The sequence below is a fragment of the Anticarsia gemmatalis genome, chromosome 26 (assembly GCF_050436995.1).
Source record: "Anticarsia gemmatalis isolate Benzon Research Colony breed Stoneville strain chromosome 26, ilAntGemm2 primary, whole genome shotgun sequence".
Classification (NCBI taxonomy): domain Eukaryota; kingdom Metazoa; phylum Arthropoda; class Insecta; order Lepidoptera; family Erebidae; genus Anticarsia; species Anticarsia gemmatalis.
This window is the reverse complement of record NC_134770.1, coordinates 3,926,721-3,947,747: the sequence shown is the minus strand read 5'-3', so window position 1 is coordinate 3,947,747 and position 21,027 is coordinate 3,926,721. Positions and strand designations below refer to the sequence as shown.

General features: G+C 32.1%; 1 protein-coding gene across 1 annotated transcript in view; it reads right to left on the bottom strand.

Moving 5' to 3' along the window:
• Positions 1 to 21,027, bottom strand: part of LOC142984235 (irregular chiasm C-roughest protein-like) — a 114,746-nt gene that overhangs the window by 68,082 nt on the left and 25,637 nt on the right. Inside the window, exon 2 of the mRNA XM_076131699.1 lies at positions 734 to 1,137. Coding sequence (XP_075987814.1) covers positions 734 to 1,051 — 318 coding nt within the window. The 5' untranslated portion in view covers positions 1,052 to 1,137. The remainder of the gene's footprint in view (positions 1 to 733; positions 1,138 to 21,027) is intronic.

Genomic DNA, 21,027 nt, shown 5'->3' with positions numbered 1-21,027 from the left:
AGCTAATTAGCTTTTGTAAAATGTGTCATCCTAAACTATATATTTTATTCAACAAACACGAAACTAATACCCAATTCCTTGGACAAACACCAACATTTCGTGCATAAATATGCTTATGAATAAACAAAACTAACACAAGCTATTCAAAATTAACATAAACAACGAAATAGGCCATGTGCAACTTAATAATAATTTCGCAAAACAAAGCCGATTATACCAACACTGGTAAAGGTATTTCAAATGAATATACTATTAATATAACACCCATTAATGAAATAACTTATTTGGTGACGCGTTTTGTTTGTACGATAATTTTCATTTGTTGAACAGAAATGACCGGTAATGAGTGCAAAATTAATTCGAAATTGTCGAAACTATGTGTCGTATAAATTGGTATTGAATCAGTGACCGTTATAATTGTATATTATGGAGATTTGATCGGTGGAACAAATATTACATCGGTATAATAATATTTTATTTTTAAATCAGAAATATTATATTTTATCTTTTGTTAATGAATCTATTATCCTAATTAAAAGGTCATACATTAAGCTAAATTGACAGCGACTTTAAAATCATTAATCAAGTGTTTAAAAACCATTTAGATATTACCATTACTATGTTAATCATGACAGTACCCAAAAATATAAACATTTTAAACCATTATTTAAGCCTCGATCTACTTAGAAACAAAAATTCTTATGAAGAAAAGGAAGAAAATAATTCCACTCACCTGATCCTGAGGTTCAATAGCAAATCTCTGTTCCTTATACGCACTCACACAACTAACCAAAAGCACGAACCACATCCATTGCTTCATCACTATAGTAATACTCATCGATATCCTCAACAAAAGGAACAATGTATTGGCACTTCTACTTGTCAAACGAGATCTATGTTTTACACTATCGGTTTTATAATACATGTCGTTTTGTAAATATTCTATATCAGTTGCTTCATTAGTATTTATTGTCTTGTTATCGTTAATGATATTACAATTTGGTTCTACAATCGTTTTGTGTTTGGATTTAGCGGTTTCATTAGTTCCCATGTTAGATTATTTGGAAATTTATTAGGAACCACATGTTAACTAGCACTGCAGATATTTAGGAATGCACCGGCTTTGTTGTCCAACATCTGAAACAAAGACATATATAGAATTAGATAAATGTTAATGAAGCAAGAGAAGTTTTTAAGAACCGTCTCTGCCTACGAAGGCGTGACTTAATGTATGTTTGTATGCATGTTGATGAAACGAAAAATATCTAGACCTTGTAATAATTGGATCGAAATTATTTTGGCTTAAGAGTGGAAGCAGTCATGTGTTAATAGAGCATCCGTCAAATTAGGGGAGTACTTATAAAAACTTGTTATACCTATACTATTCGATATCACAGCTTGATATCAAAAGTCTCATATTATCTGCGCCAATGAAAACAATGGCTGGCTTACACGACCAAAATGAAATCACATTCTCTTTATACCGAACCACTTAAATTAACCCTACGCTATTTGGTAAATTCCACCATCAAAAGAGATGCAATCAAACTCGACCCAAACATTTTCATTCAAATTTTCATCTCCCATGTGAAAAAAAAAACAAAGGAACCATCGCTTGTTTTTAAAACAACAAAAACTGGGCAATACATTCTTTTTTCAATTTTAAATTCCTGATATTATATACGTACTTTTTGAAAGGACTAATCAGAGGTGTGATGCATTTGCTTTTTGTATATTAAGCATGTTTTGTAAATAATGAAAGGTAAAAGGCGAGGCTTATTATAACTAAACTCGGGGAACGACAGATTTGCAAACTACGTAATAATTTTAAAAAATCATACGAATGTAACTATGTAAGTACTAAGTAAGTTTGATAGATGACAAGACATATTTCGCTCGTTTGTAATCGCCCTGGTAATAATATGTTTCTCAGTTCCCTAATTATCTTAATTATAGGTAATATAAGTATTATTACAAAGTATGCGTATCAATAAGCAAAAACCGATCAAGCAATTTTCGAACAATGAAACCAATCTTTAGAATATACTCTTCTATAAAACGTACGATCGTAAATTCTAAATAGCAAAACATGTTATAAAATATGTTACCAACAGAAAGAAAATTAGTTCCCGCGAAGCTAAAACTTTAGTACATAAACATAAATAACTAGAAGTTGGCTATACGCTTTCAAAATTCTATTCAGTACACGACAGCATAAACATGTCTTAACCATACTGTATTATAGAAGGGGATGTTATGAATAAATCATCTTGGAGCATTGCAAAAGACGGCAATTTCTACTGCACCGGTTTATAGTCCTCGGAAGGAAGGGGAATATATATCTATAAGCCTTACTAAGAGTTAAGTCGAGAACTACTCGAAATAAACGGCTGTAGAGTGAGTTTAATGCAATGAGTAATTGCTACTGTAATTTTGTATTATTTTTTTCATATCATTTACTACTGCAACGTATTACAGTCAAATCTTACAAATAAATTTGTATAAACGATGAGGGAAAACTTATTTTACACATTTCTTGAGTGCTCGCAAATTCTCCAACCCGAACTTGGCCAGCGTGGTGGACCCAAGACCGAACCCCTTTCTCATTACAGAAGGAGACCTATGTCCAACAATGGATCAGTAATAAGTTATAAAAAATATAATAGCGTAAGATTAAATTTCATGTTACTCTAGATTATAGTTGAGATTATTATTAATTGGTACCTTTCATTATAAAACTGATGAGTGAACCATTGTTCGACGGGATCCCGAACTCTATATAAACCGTTACTATGCGAATATTCAAGGGACTTTATTATACTAAATTAATTATCTTCGAATGTAACCTTAGTAGGGTTTATCTAAGATCAACGCTTGTTGGACAAAATCGTACTACCTATCTCTTTCTAGCATAGCCATATTGCTCGAGTATAAAAGAGAGGTAAGCTACGTCTTTTGTACTTGTGCACTCAAAGGAATCTTTAAATAAGAGTTTTCATTTCAACTAGTGAAACGTTCATATTACGTCTGCTCAAAATTAAATACTCTAGAATACTACCTGAAACTGACGTGACTGCTTTATATTATTTTTATATGAATTCCCGTACAACTACTTAATAAAACTCCGCTTTAAAATTTTATGTTGACAGAGAAAGATTCCTAAAATCCAACCGGTTGCATAAAATATTCGTAAACACAATAACGGCCCCAGAACACTTCCTTGTGAAACACTTACTACGAAACAAGACAATAAATTCAAAAAGAAATGTGAGAATACGCTGGTCTAGTTCAACATATAGTGAAGCAGGTGTTCCTATTACTCTATAAATACTTAAGATAGATTGAAGAGCGAAAGATAAAACTACTACTATTATAGTTGGGATGAAAGCTACTGATATGGGCAATGAAACTGAAAATGACGGTGATAAAGATCGAGCTGGAGAAGTTAATAAGGAAGTTAGGACCATCTGCAAAATGTTCAGCTAATATTAAAACAGCAGAGCAGTGTGGAAATTGAAATTAAAGATTATAATTTTAGAGCTGGTATTTTTGCAGAAAAGGATTCTAAATTTTTTTACTGCATTCTTCGAATAAGTAATTTTTTTATCATCTTATAGTATAATATTATGTTCCAAATGAGATATGGCTATTTCTTAAAATTTATATTACAGTTTACTTAGAAATTATTTTAATATTTCTGCTAGAACTGTTATTAGCATAGAAATATTAATGTAGGCACTTTGCTTGTAACAAAAATAGGTACCTATTTTCTTTTCCAAGAAAATTGAGCTGAAAGCAAGAAAACAATTCATAGTGAAATCTTGTAGAACTCGCGAAGTAGGCTTTCAAGGAGTTAGGAACTTCTCAGAACTTGAAATCACACAGGTAGGACAATTATGAATTAGCAAGTAGTTGGACAAAGCAAATTACGAAGTCCTCTTGCCTGGCAAAAGGCTCAAAGATTTTGATGAGACAGCACTGGAACTAGGAGATCCATTCAAAAAGATAATTCGCGTAAAATACAAAGCTTTACTGTCTTAAGTTTTGCATAGTGTGAGATACGGGGAACAAGTTTAGCGAACAAAGTTTGTAATTTCAATAGACTTCTTCTTGTTTCGTGTGGTACAGGATGTCTGTGGTTTTGAGTTTTACTCAGACTATTATCTTACGGAAAATTCGTAGGCTTAAGAAACTTAAGTTCTCAGGTAATTTTATTACAATGAGAACGGTTGGAAGTTTCCGAGATATTCGGCTCTTATTGTTACATCTTATAATAAGACGTTTGTGCCATATCTTTCGTGATATTAAACTGATATAAAGAAATATTACTTCAGAATTTACGATTACTATAGTAAAATTATTTCAATCTTTTATGAATTAACATTCACATCATAACAAGCACTATAAGAAGTAACAAAATTGAACACATAATTTCAATTCATGAATTATAGCTATGTAGCTTGATCAGTTATTTCTTTCTAGCCTTCTAGCTAGTCAATACATTGATCCGTATGTATTGAATACCGTCGACTTAGCCATCTCTTGGCATAATCCCGACAGACTATCTTCGCTTCCGTCCGCAGATTCTTTGAATAGTTTTAGCTAATTTAACTCTAGTGTAGGAAGCTCAATTAAATTATACGGGTTCCGCAATTTGCATGGGTTATATTCATGAATAAAATATTATGAATATTCATTTATAGTTGGATGGTGGAATGAGTTTTTACATGGAATTATATTCTGACATAACCCCGTGTAAAACCCATTTGGTTATTTATGAATTTGTTGCTGTCGTATATTTTTGGCTTTATTTATTCTTAGCGTAGTTAATTTTATATTTTAACACAATACATTTTAATGATTTTGTAAGGCAGAATTAACATGAAAATTACTACTCCAATAATAATTTCTAGCGTTCAAATAGAACAAATATAACTTTGTATAGAAATATTCCGAGAATATTATAATACGTATCGTTTCCTTGTTAAAGTCGTAATAACAGAGTCCCTTTGAGTTGTATATTATAGGTAATTCGGATGCTTATGTCATTGACCGTTAAGAGAGTACGTGTAAATAATATATTATGATGTCCCGTCTCATTTAGTAGTCAGAGCGTGTTCTGCTTTCTAAGAGACTTATTTTATCTCGATGTCAAGTCCCTCGTATGAAAGAGAGTGTATAAGTTGGAAGATTTTAACAACATTTTCTTGCATATTTTTATTCAAGGAAATTCGCAGTGGAAATGCGAGGGAACGTATTGCAAAAATATAAAATGGACCAGTTCTTTTTTATTTTTACATGAATATTATATATGGTATGTAATGTTATTTTAAAGAATGTGTAACATTCTTACATTACAATCCTATTTTATTCGTGTACATGACGCAACAATTAAAATGGTCAGTTTGTTCGATTTCATCACTACCAGAATAATAATATAATCCATATTCGCTTTTAACATTAGTCGTTGTTTTTTCCGCTATTTATTATATGTTACTTATGTTTTCTTTCATTTATTTTCACTAATTTTCTCATGGCATACAATTTTTTTCTTTCTATATAATAGAACAAATCACAAATTCCTAACTAAGCAAAACTGTGACTAAGGTAACTAGATAACTGTTAAACATAAATATACTTCAAATTGCGTCAAGAAACGAACAGTAACAAAATCAATCTCAAAAGTCAAAAACATTTCAAGCAAAAGACAGCCTCACAAATTAGCCTTCAATCGCTGAAACGTTATACCTCTAGTGGTACACTTTCTTTCATTCTTCAGGGACCAACATTCTTGATGTAATACAGGTTTTAGTCACAAAAATGTTTGTTGTAGACTAGTCGATACCAATACGTCTAGGTTTGCGTTACTTCAATTCCTTTGCGCATTTAAACCGAATACGATATCAACACTATGTAAATCAGCTGTGCGGTTTTCAGTTTGGCGATAAAATGTTACTCTGTTTTGTAATTTGTGTGTTTGAGGATTCTAACTACTAGTAGTATTGCGAGTATTCGCAATTTCGGATTGAGATTCATTAGACGATGTATTACGTTTTTGTGTAAATTCGGTTTCTTTACTTTATACTATGTGAGTTTTGTAATAAAATTGGCTACAATTGATTTTAATTATTAAAAGTCGAAGTGGTCGCCATGGCCATTGTAGTGATGTGACGAATGTTATTTGTAGAATAGATTTCAAGATTAACTAATTGTAAAGCATATTAGGAATTTTATCACGTTTAAAGGTTACTGAATTTATTATTCCATATCTATTACACATTAAATGTTAAAATGACATATGGTTAAATTTCATATAATCGAGATACTTTAGGGCTTACCATTAAACAAAGATGACTAGACATAAATATATTGTATACATATCTGCATAGTACATATTTTTTATAACAATGACACAGCAATTTCTATATTCTTTCGTCTCTGCTTACTCGGAAAACCGGCGTGATTTTATATAAGTATGATTGCAAAAATATTAAATAGCTTAACGAATTAAATACCTAACATTTATATCAAACGATATTACTACGACTAGTTATTATAATTATACAGGCATTTCCTATAACGGCGTCTTCAGCCCGTAATTAGAACTTGTTCAATGCCTTGAAGGACTACAATAATTACAGCAGCGAGTTAATTAGTGTTATACTTAGTTTAAATGAGCGTCATACATCTTGACGATGTAGCACGTAATTAGATGCCTATCTTTTTACTTTGACGTTAAGGGTGGGAATAGATGTGGTGAATCCAAGGCGAACATAAAAAAGAAAGTTCTCGTAAATGCTGAATGTGTATTTGTCTTTTTATCTAAATATTTTTTTGTACCATTTATGTTTGAATGTACCCAGATAGATGGGCAAGTGTCATAATATGATGCCTAAAGGTAGACAACGTTGAGGTAAGTCACAAAACTCTTAGCGATGACTTGAAACGACTGGGGGCATTTTTTATAAGGGTAGGAGCTATACGATCAATGACCAATAATCAGAAATCAGAGATTTAAGAATGATGTGCTAAAGCAACTGAAAACTGAAGTTCGCGCCTCCGTGGCGCAGTGGTTTAGATCGCTACGCTGCTGCCATTGCGTCAGAAATTCGTGGATTTGATTCCCATACGGAACAATTATTTGTGCGATCCACAAATAATTATTTCGGGTTGTACTTTGTGTCCGTTGTTTGTATGTTTGTAATGCACAATTATACACAAGTAAGGATTGAACCTGACTAATCTATACCTATCCTAACAGCTACGTTTATTCATAGTACCAGACTAGTTCTAGTCTATCGCCTTTCTACTACGAGTAAAGCTAATTTCCTTCCACACTTGACAGACCGGTTTTCTCAATCGCAAGACTTGTATGGGCGTCTCGAAGTAATTTTGCTACATTAGGACTTATCTATTTCTGCTAGTGTTTAAAGCCTATTAGATGCATATGTACTGCAAGTTTATTATCTGATGAATAATGATTTAATAAATGCATTTAATGCAAATTAAGAACTGTATTAAAGACTGGGTAGAATGGAAAGTTACTATTATGAAAGATATTTGGCGTGAATTTACGAGGCGAAATAATAATAATTTAGTAGTATATTGAGTTAATGAACGTGAATTTGATAAGATAACTTTGTTAACATTAATTTTATTAATACATATTTTGGCTCTTTGGAGTATGCATGTTCCCATATAAAACTTTATTTACAATCTTAACTGGAGATAATAGAAGCATATCACAAACAGCGATTGTAAAATTACTTTGAAGTTAATAAACAGCAGTCATTTAATAATTTTAATTGTTTAAAAAGCTGCGTATTGAAACATATTTTTGGTTCTTATACTACTGGCTACTATTTTTGTATATAACTATAAAAAAATATTTCTTTACATAACATACAAGCAATTTAATGTAAAAAATTATAAAGTGAAAATTCACTAAATCACCATAAAAAAACAAGAATACTCAATTCAATCTTTATTATCAACTAGCTGACCCGCGCAACTTCGCTTGCGTCACATAAGAGAGAATGGGTCAAAATTTTCCCCGTTTCTGTAACATTTTTTGCTACTACTCTTCTCCTATTAGTTGTAGCGTGATGATATATAGCCTATAGCCTTCCTCGATAAATGGACTATCTAACACTGAAAGAATTTTTCAAATCGGACCAGTAGTTCCTGAGATTAGCGCGTTCAAACAAACAAACAAACAAACAAACAAACAAACAAACTCTTCAGCTTTATAATATTAGTATAGATTTAACAAAACCTTCAAAGTAACCCACTTCATAGTGAATCATTTAAAACTGTCTTTACTGTACAATTTATTCACGATACTGATCAATTAATTGATAGAAATTGGACAACATTGATGGTTGTTTGAAAGTATCGAAGTATGGAGTACGAAATGAAGGTGATTGCTTGATGATCTAGATTACTGATAAGTTTCTATAGTATGTGGGACATTGGTGAAAAACTAGAATGGTAAGAAAGAGGATGGTACACGTATAATGATGTTGCTGTTCCAGATGCATTTCATATAGATTAATGTCGTCGGTAGATGTGCAAATGGCTGATTAAATATTTCGATGTTAAAATAATCGTAACTCAATAAAATTGTGCGTGTTAAATATTGCATTTAATTTCAACTTGTATTTCAGACTTATTAAGCATAAAAATAAAGCTTACAAGCCATAAAAAAATTAACTGCAATGCACTTTAATTAGAAACCCATTATTTTTATTCAAAAATAATTCAATAGTACTATTAACAAACACTTAATATTTCAACAACAGATAATAAACACCCTGTATAATCGATCTCTATATAAAATTACGAACACATACTTGAGCGATAAAAAACTATTTTACGACGGGAAATCGTTATAGTTTACGGTAACTTTGTACAGTAACAAGCAGAAATCTGTTTACACTGCCACATTTTCGAAGAAATACGAATCTTTCTTTAAATTATTGTGTGTGGTAAATCATCTTGTAATTTGTCAAATACTGACACTTTTGATAACCAAAGTTCAACAGCTTCAAGTAGAACAGTGATACAAAATTCTACTGTTATTACTTAAATAATAGTATTTAATTACAGTGGCTTGTTTACTTCAAAACTACCACTGTGTTATCACAAATAAAATATAGCGACAGTTATATTGCTTTCATACGTATTGCAAGATTGTATACCTACATGTTGCTTATGACTGTACAAACACTGAACAAAGTAAAATAACATAAAACAGTTATAAATAACCCCTTACAGTTTCAACTTAACATCTGTCAACGAAGTTTTATTAATTTTACTTTTCAGATGTTCGAACGGTTAATGGCGTCTTCAGACTGTCAGAGTGAAGACGACATATTATTTTTATATAAGTCCGCATAGCGTTTGTTTGTTTGTTCGCAAAAATCTCGAAACGTATGAAGTTTTTTATGCCTTATCACCAATATATCCGATGGGAAATCTAAGTATATAGTTTTCTAAACCTAACTCGATATAACGCTAGCGAAGTGATTAATATTTTTACCAATGGTGGATTTCGAATGGAGATAAAATAAAACATAGGCGTATATCTTCGTTTATCTTCAGACCAAAAAGTCTTTTTTTTTTACGTTTATTATAGAACAATAATATACATTTGTGCGGCATATTCATAAACAATTTACTTTCATAGAAAAACAATATTTTTTAAAACAGTATGTGAGAGTACTTTTCATCGTTTATATTCTCCCCTCGATTTCTACTTTTAGCCTTTATCGGCCAACTTTATTGAAAAACTTTGAAGTCTAAAGTAAAACCTAAGTCCAGACAAGCGCTAAATAAAAATTCTTCTGTAAAAAACTTCGCCTGTTCTTTCACACTAAAAGTAGTTCTATCGATCTTTACTTCCTCTTTGCACCTAGTTTTCCTGGCAGTACCTTTTTAGACTGGTAATTATACCTAAGGAAACAATCACATCTTACACAAGATCATCGTGATGCAAAGAAAATAAAGATCTTATCAAAGTTTTGTTCACGAAATGATGATTATTATTTAACATACTCGCTTCAGGGTTCTTAAAATAATGTACGTGGTCTGATTAACCGCGTTTAGAAAGAAGGACCATGTTAGTGAAATGTGAACAATGCTTAAAAGAGGTTTGGCTAATCAAGGTGGCTGTGACTGCGGTACCCCATCACAAACCACGGCACATTTAATTTAGGATTTTAACTTGGCGATGGATAATGCAGTTGCCAAGTTATTTTCACCAATTGTATAGGTAATATTATGATAAGTCATTGACACGACAAAAAAAGAAGAGGAATAGTTATCGGTTGAAAATAACTAAGCATTTCACTATTGTTAGTATTAATAATATTTGGAGTAATACTCTCAAAATATACCAAACACATTAGCGTGACACCTATGAAAATTAATTGTTACCCTTTATTTAATGCCCCGGCCAATTATAACAGAAATGTATTAAAATGTACCGCGGAACCACAAACCGCAACCCCCGTCCATGTGCAAAGGTATTTATAAAAAGATTATTAATAAATACACCACTCATTTTACTCAATGACTGAAACCCTCGACTCGTTGAGATGCTATTAATATCGTTTAAGCACGCCTAATTATTCGTTTTTCGATGTACAAAAATTGAATTATACCTTGTAGGGTAAAGGTCGAAAGGAAGCTTATTAGGGGCTGAGGGTTTGTAAAATTGCTTTATTGAAATACAAGTTTTATTGAATGAGAAAACAGTGAGGTATTTTTGGACTTGTTTATGATATGTTTGGTCAATGAAACTTGTGCGTGTGGGTGTATTGTTGAATAGTACAAGGCTTTCAAGATTTACTTACATTGAAAGTAGTGAATGTTTTTTTTTAATAATAGGTTATGACAATAATTAAAAGTAAAGTAAAAAGGTCTATGTAACTCGTTATTGTTAGAATATTGCACATCTATCTCCTCTCGGAATAAAACTAGTGGTTCGTTGCACTGACCACGTCAGGTTTCGAAACCTTTCATGAATTGAAAAACTGTCTGTAAAAGACTAAACCAAGCTGTGATACTTTCTTACTTGTAAGTTAATAAAGTCATAAATTCAATATTGTTTATACCGGGCTGTATAAAGCTATTCATGTACATATTTTGCAATCATAAAATACTCTCAGGGGCCAGGAAGTAAATTCTTTCACGTCAGTACAGATTTATCTCTTGTGTATGCCTACCCTAAGGGCCTTAAACATCCCGTTTATTTTATACTCTCCACTTCAAACCTCTCGAAAATTTGTGTCTATCAAAATTAAGTCCGAGTAAATTGCATTAAGTTCGTTGCAAATTACTTTTTTTATTTTTAGGAGCCCATACTTCCTGGCCGTTCGTTTTTTTATACGTAATTGCAGCTACTTGTGTTCAGCAAAAATAAACTGAATTTTCTATGAAACTGAGTTCAAATTAGTCCGTTGTATTTCCAAAAATATAGAACAATGAAATTTCGACTTTATGACTTAGATATTGAAATTTAATATCGTTTAAAGGTTGTAGGACGTGTTCGTTTCGTTTTGAACGTTGGCTACGATCCAAGCTATTCATTTGTGTGCAATAATTCTATCAGTGGCTGAATTAGAGATTATCTTTTGAAATTATTTCACGCGGTGAATGCAAGGGTGCATAAACATACAAGCAGAAACGCGATAATACAATGTATGTTTGGTTTATCTGGATTTTGTGTGGTCATGTTCGCTCGAATAAACTACGTGTATTTATGGCTCGAAATTCAGTTTTTGACTTTCAAAGCTAGTTACGAAGTAATTTAGGGGAATGCTTATGACTTAAGTGAATCATGCTTATAGAACAAACAGTTCTGTTGTTGAATTCATAAATACGAATACTGAAATTACACATTTCCATTTCATATCGTTTTGTGTATGAGGTTAGTTTCCTGGCACTATTTCAACTTTGAGTACCTCTATTTAAATAAGCGAATCTAAGTTCAGAATTGAACATGAACAATTCAATGTTATGACTAATGCCTCGATTAGTAAACGTCTATGAAACGAATATTTGACATTTCAAATGACATAATAAAAATTACTTCTTTTAGGGCACACTAGAGGCGCTGATCAACAATGCATTTACAGTTTTTTTTATCAAATTTATTGGCAAGGTCTTTCGCCAACAAAAGGCTATGTCGGCCTCATAGGGAAATTCAAATTATGTACAGCAAAATCTTAAAAAAAACACTAATTTCCTAACTGAAGGCGATCTGAATTCGTGAAAAAATTCATTTACAATTTGACGAAAACTAAACAATAGTGATAAGAAGCCACTCTCCACGAACAAAAATATCCAAATACCCTTTCAAAAAAACATCTGTAATGCTATAAAAAGTGTTCCAAAGTCTTTTTTATCAACTGAAGTGCCGAAAGTTTGGCGAAACAATTCAATGCATTTTAACCTGATTGATCCAACAGGAAAAACATAAAACGTGAGGAAACGACAACGATACTCTCCCGTCACAGGCCTTTTAGACAATTGTTTCCTATGATGACAAATTTCATTTTCCTCCCAACGTCAAGACAAGAGGTGTGTTATCAGAACAATGTATTGAATTACGACTTTCTTGTTTTTCGTCGCTGCTATTGAATTTTTTGTATTGGTTTGTTTTATAATATTATTTTGAAAGCTTTTTGGTCTTTTTCTTAAGGTCGACTTAAAATCACATCACAATGATCTTATAATTATTACAATAATGGACAGCAACAGGGTACAAAATACACTGCAAATCTTGGAGCTTGAAGAGGCTTAGTTCTAATGGCATTTACTGACCGCACATACATAAAATGACTTCGTCAAAGGCTATACACCTAATTCATATCTATAAATAGCTAACTTTTGACTCTAATTCAGTACATTGAAAGATTAATCTCTAAACATTTTTTATCTCTACATAATAATGTAAAGCAAACAAAATCTCAGCATAAACCTCTCATAAAAGTATTTTCTAAATAGCAACACTGAAAAAACTTCAGAACATTTCAATTAATTTTTACCTTTTTTATTTATATAGCCTATGGCACGGCTGAATAGCTTATATTTTTAATTAAAAACTTGCTTTTTAATGCCAATAGGCTGTATACTGTATACGCTCACAAAGGCCTTTCATTAAAAAAGTAGATTTTTATGTTCAAATTAAGCCTGTATTTGTTGTGAGAAAATGTTACAGTTAAGTTAATATGTTTTGTTTGAATAACGTGGGTTGAAGTAAGTATATTAATTTATTTTGTTTGTAACAAGATCCAAAGAAAACGTATATTTGAATATGAATTATTTTTCTCAAAAAATGAATATGGTATAAGTACTATTAAATTTTTCATAAAGATAGGCCCATGAGAGTCTTAGTAATTCTTTGACAACACTCTTTGCGCTAGCGTTACCAAACCATACTGCTAACATTGCGAACAGGGGTCGTAGGTTCAAAAAACTGGTTTTTAGACCACAAAGTTACCACATTTGTGTAAGCGAAAAACTTGGACGATCCCTGAGAGTTACTGAAATTCTGCTGTGTAATTTTTCAGCATAATATTATTTTCCATCAGTTTAAATGTGGCCCAATACCTATAAACGTACAACAGACAATACAAACAGATATAGCTAATTTCGCTAAAACATAAAGTATGTGCAATAAACTATAAATGTACTAAAACACCATGAAATAACATCAATTACATATGGTTTGAAACCTTTCATACAATTATGAACTTAAAATGACAAAGTAGTCTAATCACTGGCTGTCAGATGTCAACATTCAGCGGCCATGACACAAAGCAACTTAGTATTTTACTAGAACTAATTACGCTTTACTTTGTATGAAGGCTTTAGCCGTTGCGTGAAACTAATATTTTTAGAAATAATTACTAGTTTTAGTAAAAGTTGGTTAGGAAATTGAATACCTATGTTTGAAATAATGCACACACAAATGTTTCTTTTGTTGGTGACGCGTTAAGCTTGCTATTCATATTCGGTTCGCGATTTCGGTTCGGCAATATTTATGATGACAACAAAATCGACTCGACTCATTTGTTCGGCTTGTGCCGATTGGGTGCATCTACTCGTATTCGGTTTTGTCGCCCGTTTAGACCGTAGCAAACCTTACTATGTAAGCAATGAATGCAATGCTATGAAATGGGACACAACGCGTTTATAATAAAATATGAAAAACCTGTCACATCAGGCAGCTACATACGACGCAATTATATACAAAGGAATGATATATTTTACCGTCTGTTTAGATAATATATTGTTTATCGCGTTAGCAGTGTCTACGTCGCATAATGTCAAGACAAATTCGGGCAATGCAGCTTATGAGAGACTTGTTTTAGCAGTTTAAAATAATATTTTTGCTGAATAGTTCATTTGTATAACAAAATGTATGGATGTGAACGAGGCAAGGGAAGTTGGTAAGGATCGTACCAAGTGGCGTTCTTTGATCTGTGCATATCCTTATGGATATTTTGTATATCTGTATGTAGTCTATATAACGAACTCAATAGTATTATTAACATTACGCTATGACTAATAGGAGTGAGCTAAGTAACCTCCACGCGAACGTAGTCGCGGGCGGCCGCTAGTATTACTATAATCAGCTACCTGATCGTGTGTACAAGTTATACCGTATATTGTACAAGTAGCGATACAAAAACAAACAATAGCTAGAAGTTATCGTGCAACTGTAACAACTCATAAGCTGCGAGCGATTACACCGCTGTGCAGGAAGGTAACAATCACGAGAGTGTTGTGTGGTACAAGTTATAAACGGACAGCGATTTTTTTTAAATTTAATTTATATTTCATTATTTTTATTACCTAAAATCTTATATACTGTTGGAATATTGTTTTACTATGAATCTTAAAATCTCATTTATTGGTGTAATTTTATTACAAAATAATATAGTTACACATCGTAATAGACTGAAGGTAGATAACATATCGTTTATAAGGTTTTTGTAGGGTGAAGATAAATACTTAGTATTAAAATACAATAGGAACAGGATATTATAACGGATTCAGTTTTCATCAAGATATTAAGACTAACTACCGCACAAAAATATTTTTTAATGCGTTGCTATAAAGAAGGTTATATTATTTGCCATACGACATGAATCCCAAAAATATCCGAGTCAAACAAAGTCACTTCATAAATACTCTAACATCAATTAATTTATCTCAACGAAGATAGTTCTGAAATATTTTAATTATATTATATTTTAATAATTTTCGTCTATATATAATTATATAATTTGAGTTTAAATCTATTTTCTTTAAATATAATGAATTGAGCAAAATGTTCTGATAAACCTTCTAACAAAAAACATTATATTTATTCAACCACATTACAAATGTTATGCTTAAAATAAGAGCCTTAAGCATGTCTCATTTAGAATTCCACTCCTAAATATAGCCTACGTCGTTATTAAGTCATAATTCCCTTATTTACACGTGTTTTTCAAAAGGTCAACTCGCGTACAGTTTATGACTTAAACCCTCCACCCTTTAAGGTCGCATTCTTCGATGCCAGGTGCAAGACGCATTCACCAACGATTTATGCTTCACTATTCGAATCGAGCCTGTGGGAAAAAGTATTATAAGTGTCTGTGTACACTATGCGACGCTGATTATAAATAGCCTGCGGCAAATTTTCTGCAGAATTTCGAATTAAATCTTTTATAATTAGTTTACGACTTTACCGTTATATTTTTAGTAGTAATGGTAGCTTAAGTAGCAAGGCAGTTAGGCAATTCAGTTTTTCACAGATCTACGGCTAAAGTTTCAAATCGATTTAAGTGAAGTTTGCAAAAAAACGCAATGCCTCCGCCATATATGAAATAGTCTGGGATAGAAACTAATACATAAGCTCATGTCTTGCTGCACACACAGTTCTGTCGCCAATTAAATAAGACAATTTACAAATAGCATTTTGCAAATTGCATGCATATCGAAAACAACTATGTGTTAATCAAGGTTACCTATCTTAATCCCGATTTTTAAAATTCCGAACATCATAATCCAGAAAATGATTGGACATTTTATCAAAATCCCGAATTTTAAAATTCCGAAGTTTTATTTGCCATACAATCGCAACTCCAAATTTCACTTACCCATTTATTCATTTGTACGATGTTTCAGAATCCAGACACACGAAATCTAAATGCACAAAATCCAGATGACCGTAATCCATATACTAGAAAGCCCGATGTTTTAAAACACAGATTTTTGAATGTCAAATAATTGAAATCCAGATTTTTTAAATCAAGATTATTCAAATTCAAATAAACGATATCCAGAAAAACTAAATCCATGTATTTTATTTAAATCCGGTAATATAATATTAATGTACTAAATTTTGTTCGGTATTTTAGTAATCTGGCAACATAAATCAGTTTGTTTATTTAAAGGTACGTAGTTCTAACCTAATCTACTGAATCGAATTTGACACTTATATCTGTATCTAATGGGCAAGCAAAACAAAAGCGAGTCGGTTCTGGCACTCGCCGGCCGCTGCCGCGGCACGCTCGCTTCGCTCGCTCGGCTCGTGCGGGGGGTCACAGTTCTAACCTAACCTAACCTACTGAATCGTATTTGACACTTAAACCTATCTATAATCGGTTAAATTTCTAAACTTATGTAATTTTTTTATTTACTTACTGTACCTATAGGTACCTGTGTGTGTATTGTTGTAATAATTCGGGGTTTTTTGGCATGTGAAATTAAAAATAATATTATGTATTACAATAGTTTATGTAGAACACGATTATATGGAAAGCAAATGAAAGGATTATTAAAATTCTGGTAATAGTTCATCTGGAATATGATTGTATGGAAATCAAATAAAACGATTATGAAAATCTGGTAATAGTTTATTTGGAAAATGGTACGATGGGAAATAAAAAAAAGTATTCTGAGAATCTGGTATAACTGTATCTGGATTATGAGAATATGGGAAACAAAAAAATACTTTTTGTAAATTTGGTTTTAGTGCATCTGGAAATTGATTCATCTGGGAAATTAAAAAAGGGATTTTAAAAAGTTGTCAATCATTACACCTGTCTTTTAAAAGTTCTACCAAGCGTTTTCGGGGTTTTAAGATTCGGGTAACAGAAATTCGAGATTTTAATAGGTTACCGTTAATCAAACTCCCGATTTAAAAAACTACAATATTACTTCGGCATCACAGGTTCTATCGTAAAGACAGTCTAGACATCTACGATATATGTACGTCAGCGCCACAGTTGATTTTGTTGAACACAGCCGCATAGTGTGCGAGGTTTCTTAACCAAAAGGATTCAACTATTTGATTGCCGGGATAACCAATAGTAGCCTTTTGGGTCATACGGCTAGTAGAAACTTTAGATACCGATGTTATCACAGTTTAAGATAAAGTGAATGTTTTAATTTCTTAGAAGTGTTGATTAATTTTGTTCTAGATTAGGATGAAATTAAAGGATGAAATTAAATTAACTTTGGTATGTTTGAACCACATTTTTTTAGGGCAGATAAATTGAAAATATAAAGGAATGCGTTGATATGAATAGTTTTGTATAATTATTTTGAAGTTGAGTTATTTTTTATGAAGATTTACGGCTTTTATACATCATAGTAATATTTACTGTGACAGTGTGACGTCTGGCTCAGTTTCCTACCACGGGTAGCGTAACCTGTACTGAAATATTAAGCAATCAGAGGTTTAAAAACTGCGTTATTTCTCTATGTATATTACTAAAATAGTATGTTACTAAAATTTAATTGAAATATCTTTACTTGAACCATGTTATAGCTCGAGTGTTTGAGGCGTTAAAACCTAATAAACAGGCATACAGTCAGCCATTTATAATATTAGTAAAGATAATCTATACTAATATTATAAAGCTGAAGAGTTTGTTTGTTTGTTTGTTTGTTTGTTTGTTTGTTTGTTTGTTTGTTTGTTTGAACGCGCTAATCTCAGAAACTACTGGTCCGATTTGGAAAATTCTTTCAGTGTTAGATAGCTCATTTACCGAGGAAGGTTATAGGCTATATATCATCACGCTACAACCAATAGGAGCAGAGCAGCAATAAAAAATGTTACAAAAACGGGGAAAATTTTGATTCATTTTCTCTTATGTGACGCAAGCGAAGTTGCGCGGGTCAGCTAGTATTATATAAAACTGCATGCTTACAATTACCTGTTATAAAATATGCAAAGGCCAATTCAAGGAAATTTATTAATATACTCTCCATACTAATGGCGTATCATTACATATATTATTATCATGTTTCTACAGACCATAAAAATACCACAACATCGTTGGGATTTGCATACCAATTGGTTTTCGCAATCAAGACATAAGGTACAGAGATAAAACTCTAACGGAATGTAGCATACTACTGTCTTTATATGCAAACAAATTAACAAACACAGCACCACTCATGTATAAGGTTTCATCGCCTATTTATATTCGTTTATATTGCATTTTTAAGAATTAAAATATCTTCAAAATTTAATTTGAATTCAGCCCAGAATAGTCTCTATGCTAAATTTCGTACAAATTGGTTGAACAGTATCGCTGTGCAAGAAAAACAAACAGATAGGCTTCGATAATGTAAGTAAAGTATGGATAAAATCATGGGTACCAATACTAAGATAAGACATTGAGGATATGTTGTAGTTTTAACTTTATAATGCAGCAGGTCATATACTACATATCTTGAAAATACAAGGAATAAACAAGTGAGGTATCGTAACCTTTAAATTTCAATCGCGTTTAAGACCCGTTGCATTATAATATTATGTACAAGTCTCAAGACTTTAAAATCTTTAAGGTGGTAGTTTTACTAACTTGATACTAGATTTTATATCTTCATCTGGGTAAGGTTTCAATAATATTGTAAGCTTAAAGGCAAAGTCCCGTTTGTTTATCAGTTATTATTAGATTTAACAAAGTATAGACCAACGGTATGTATGTGAATGACTTTATATAATGGCAATAACATAAACTTGATGATTGAAGTGCCATTCTTGTAGGTGAGGCTAAATGTCTTGTTTACTCGGTAGCGTTTTACTGTTATTTCTATTTCTGTAGTTTACCAGGATGAGAAAGATCTCAAAAGATTAGTGGGTATAGTTTTCAGTTCTGAGTGTGGGAAGAGAAGGTAAAAATACATTTCCACTGTTATTATCTTTTACAAAAAAGACCTTACAAGTCGAACTGTGAATCAATATTAGTCAATTAAAATTTAAGTAAACAGAAAATCAGCTACGAAAAATAATTATTTTCTGACTTTTAGGCGGCCACCTTCTTTTGCATAATTGATAACATACTGATAACATAAAAATCATTACGCAGCTATTACTAAGTATAGCAACCATTGCTTCCATTTGTACTAATTTCTAGAAAAATGATCATACAGTAATAGTAGATCGTGTACACGAAGTAGCATCTAAGCAGGCTGCGGGGGAAACTGGTAACCAATCGGCGGCAGGTGCTACGCACGGATGTGTACCGTTCTTCGAGAGTGTCGCGGGCGTAGTGTGAATTTAGACATTTTGTAAATTACTAGCTGGATGCTGTGAAAGCTTTGATTTTTGTTGATATATGTAATTTGAGATTGAAACAATGTCTCATTAACAATTCTGTATTTACAAAATTTCTGAAATAAATTGCGAAATCGAAGTAAATACAAATTGCAGCTGGCAGGCCTCGTGGTCAACGCTTTATACATCAAACCAAAATTTTGTTAATATAATAATAGGGCAACCACTTTTATCTCTGAATGGTGATCCGTCTGTTATATAAAGCTTAGTATTGACCTACAATATAATTATAAAAATAGACGAAAGATATTTTAAAACAATCAACAGCCGACCGCAAAAGGTCACGGTTGCAATATACAAAAATAGAGTCAGAAGACACTGCGGAACAGACAGATCTGTGTAAAAATAAATCCAATATTTTTAACACAATGTCGATACGTTTTTCTGATTTTTTGCTTCAGCTATTACTATCTAGAGAGAAATCAGAAAAAGGACTCTGAAATAGGCTGTAACTCTCAATAGGCATTTACTTGAAATGTCTTCTTAACAAAGGTAGACATAATCAATCAACATTAAGGAAGCAATACACTAAAAGAAAAAACATTAAAGACACTGCCATTAACTTGATAACATCTATTTTGTTTCATTCGTTCGACTCATCTCATCAAAAAGTTGTAAAAGTAAATAGAACGAGGGAAGGTTTCTTTGCATTAACAATTTTGCTGCAGTAAAAAATGCTGAAAGCCTGTCAGGCAACAAAAAATCTGATAGAATATTTTAAGAAGGATGTAGTTGATTGTTGTATGGTTAGTGGTCATAATAGTTCAAGCCGCCCGAAGGACCTTTGACATGGCTTAACGACTGTTCTCTTCTAAGTAGACAATAATCGGGACCGACTTTTACGTGCTCTCCGGGAGACGAATACCATTAGGTGATCAGCTATCTATGGATTACGCGCCAAAGGTTGCATAACCCTTCATTTTCAACGATAAAATTAATTAAAGGAGTCCATTAAAATCTTATTGAATACAACGTTAAACGTGATAAATAAATATTAAGACGTAATGTACATCCCACACGAGGTCATTGATCCTAAAATAGCAAGGGATGAATCACTAGAAGGTAGGAAATTGGATGAAGTTTCAACCATCTTAGAATATTATTTCAAAGACGTGCGTAGGTTATAATATTTAAGAGCTTAATACTACGCAGTCCTTTCTGTAACTTTGCTTTATGAAGCAGGTAAGAAATAAATATAATTTAGAGAAAACTTACATTTTTTCATCTGCCGTTCATTATTAAAGCCCCGATTCACCTTTACGAAATAATTATCTTCGAAACTACTTTTAATCGGAATACTCACATTACTTTTTCCTTAAAAACAAAGACTGTGTACGTAGATGTATTTTAATAACAATATTTTCTTCTAATAGTGATAGTAGCTGTAACACAATTAA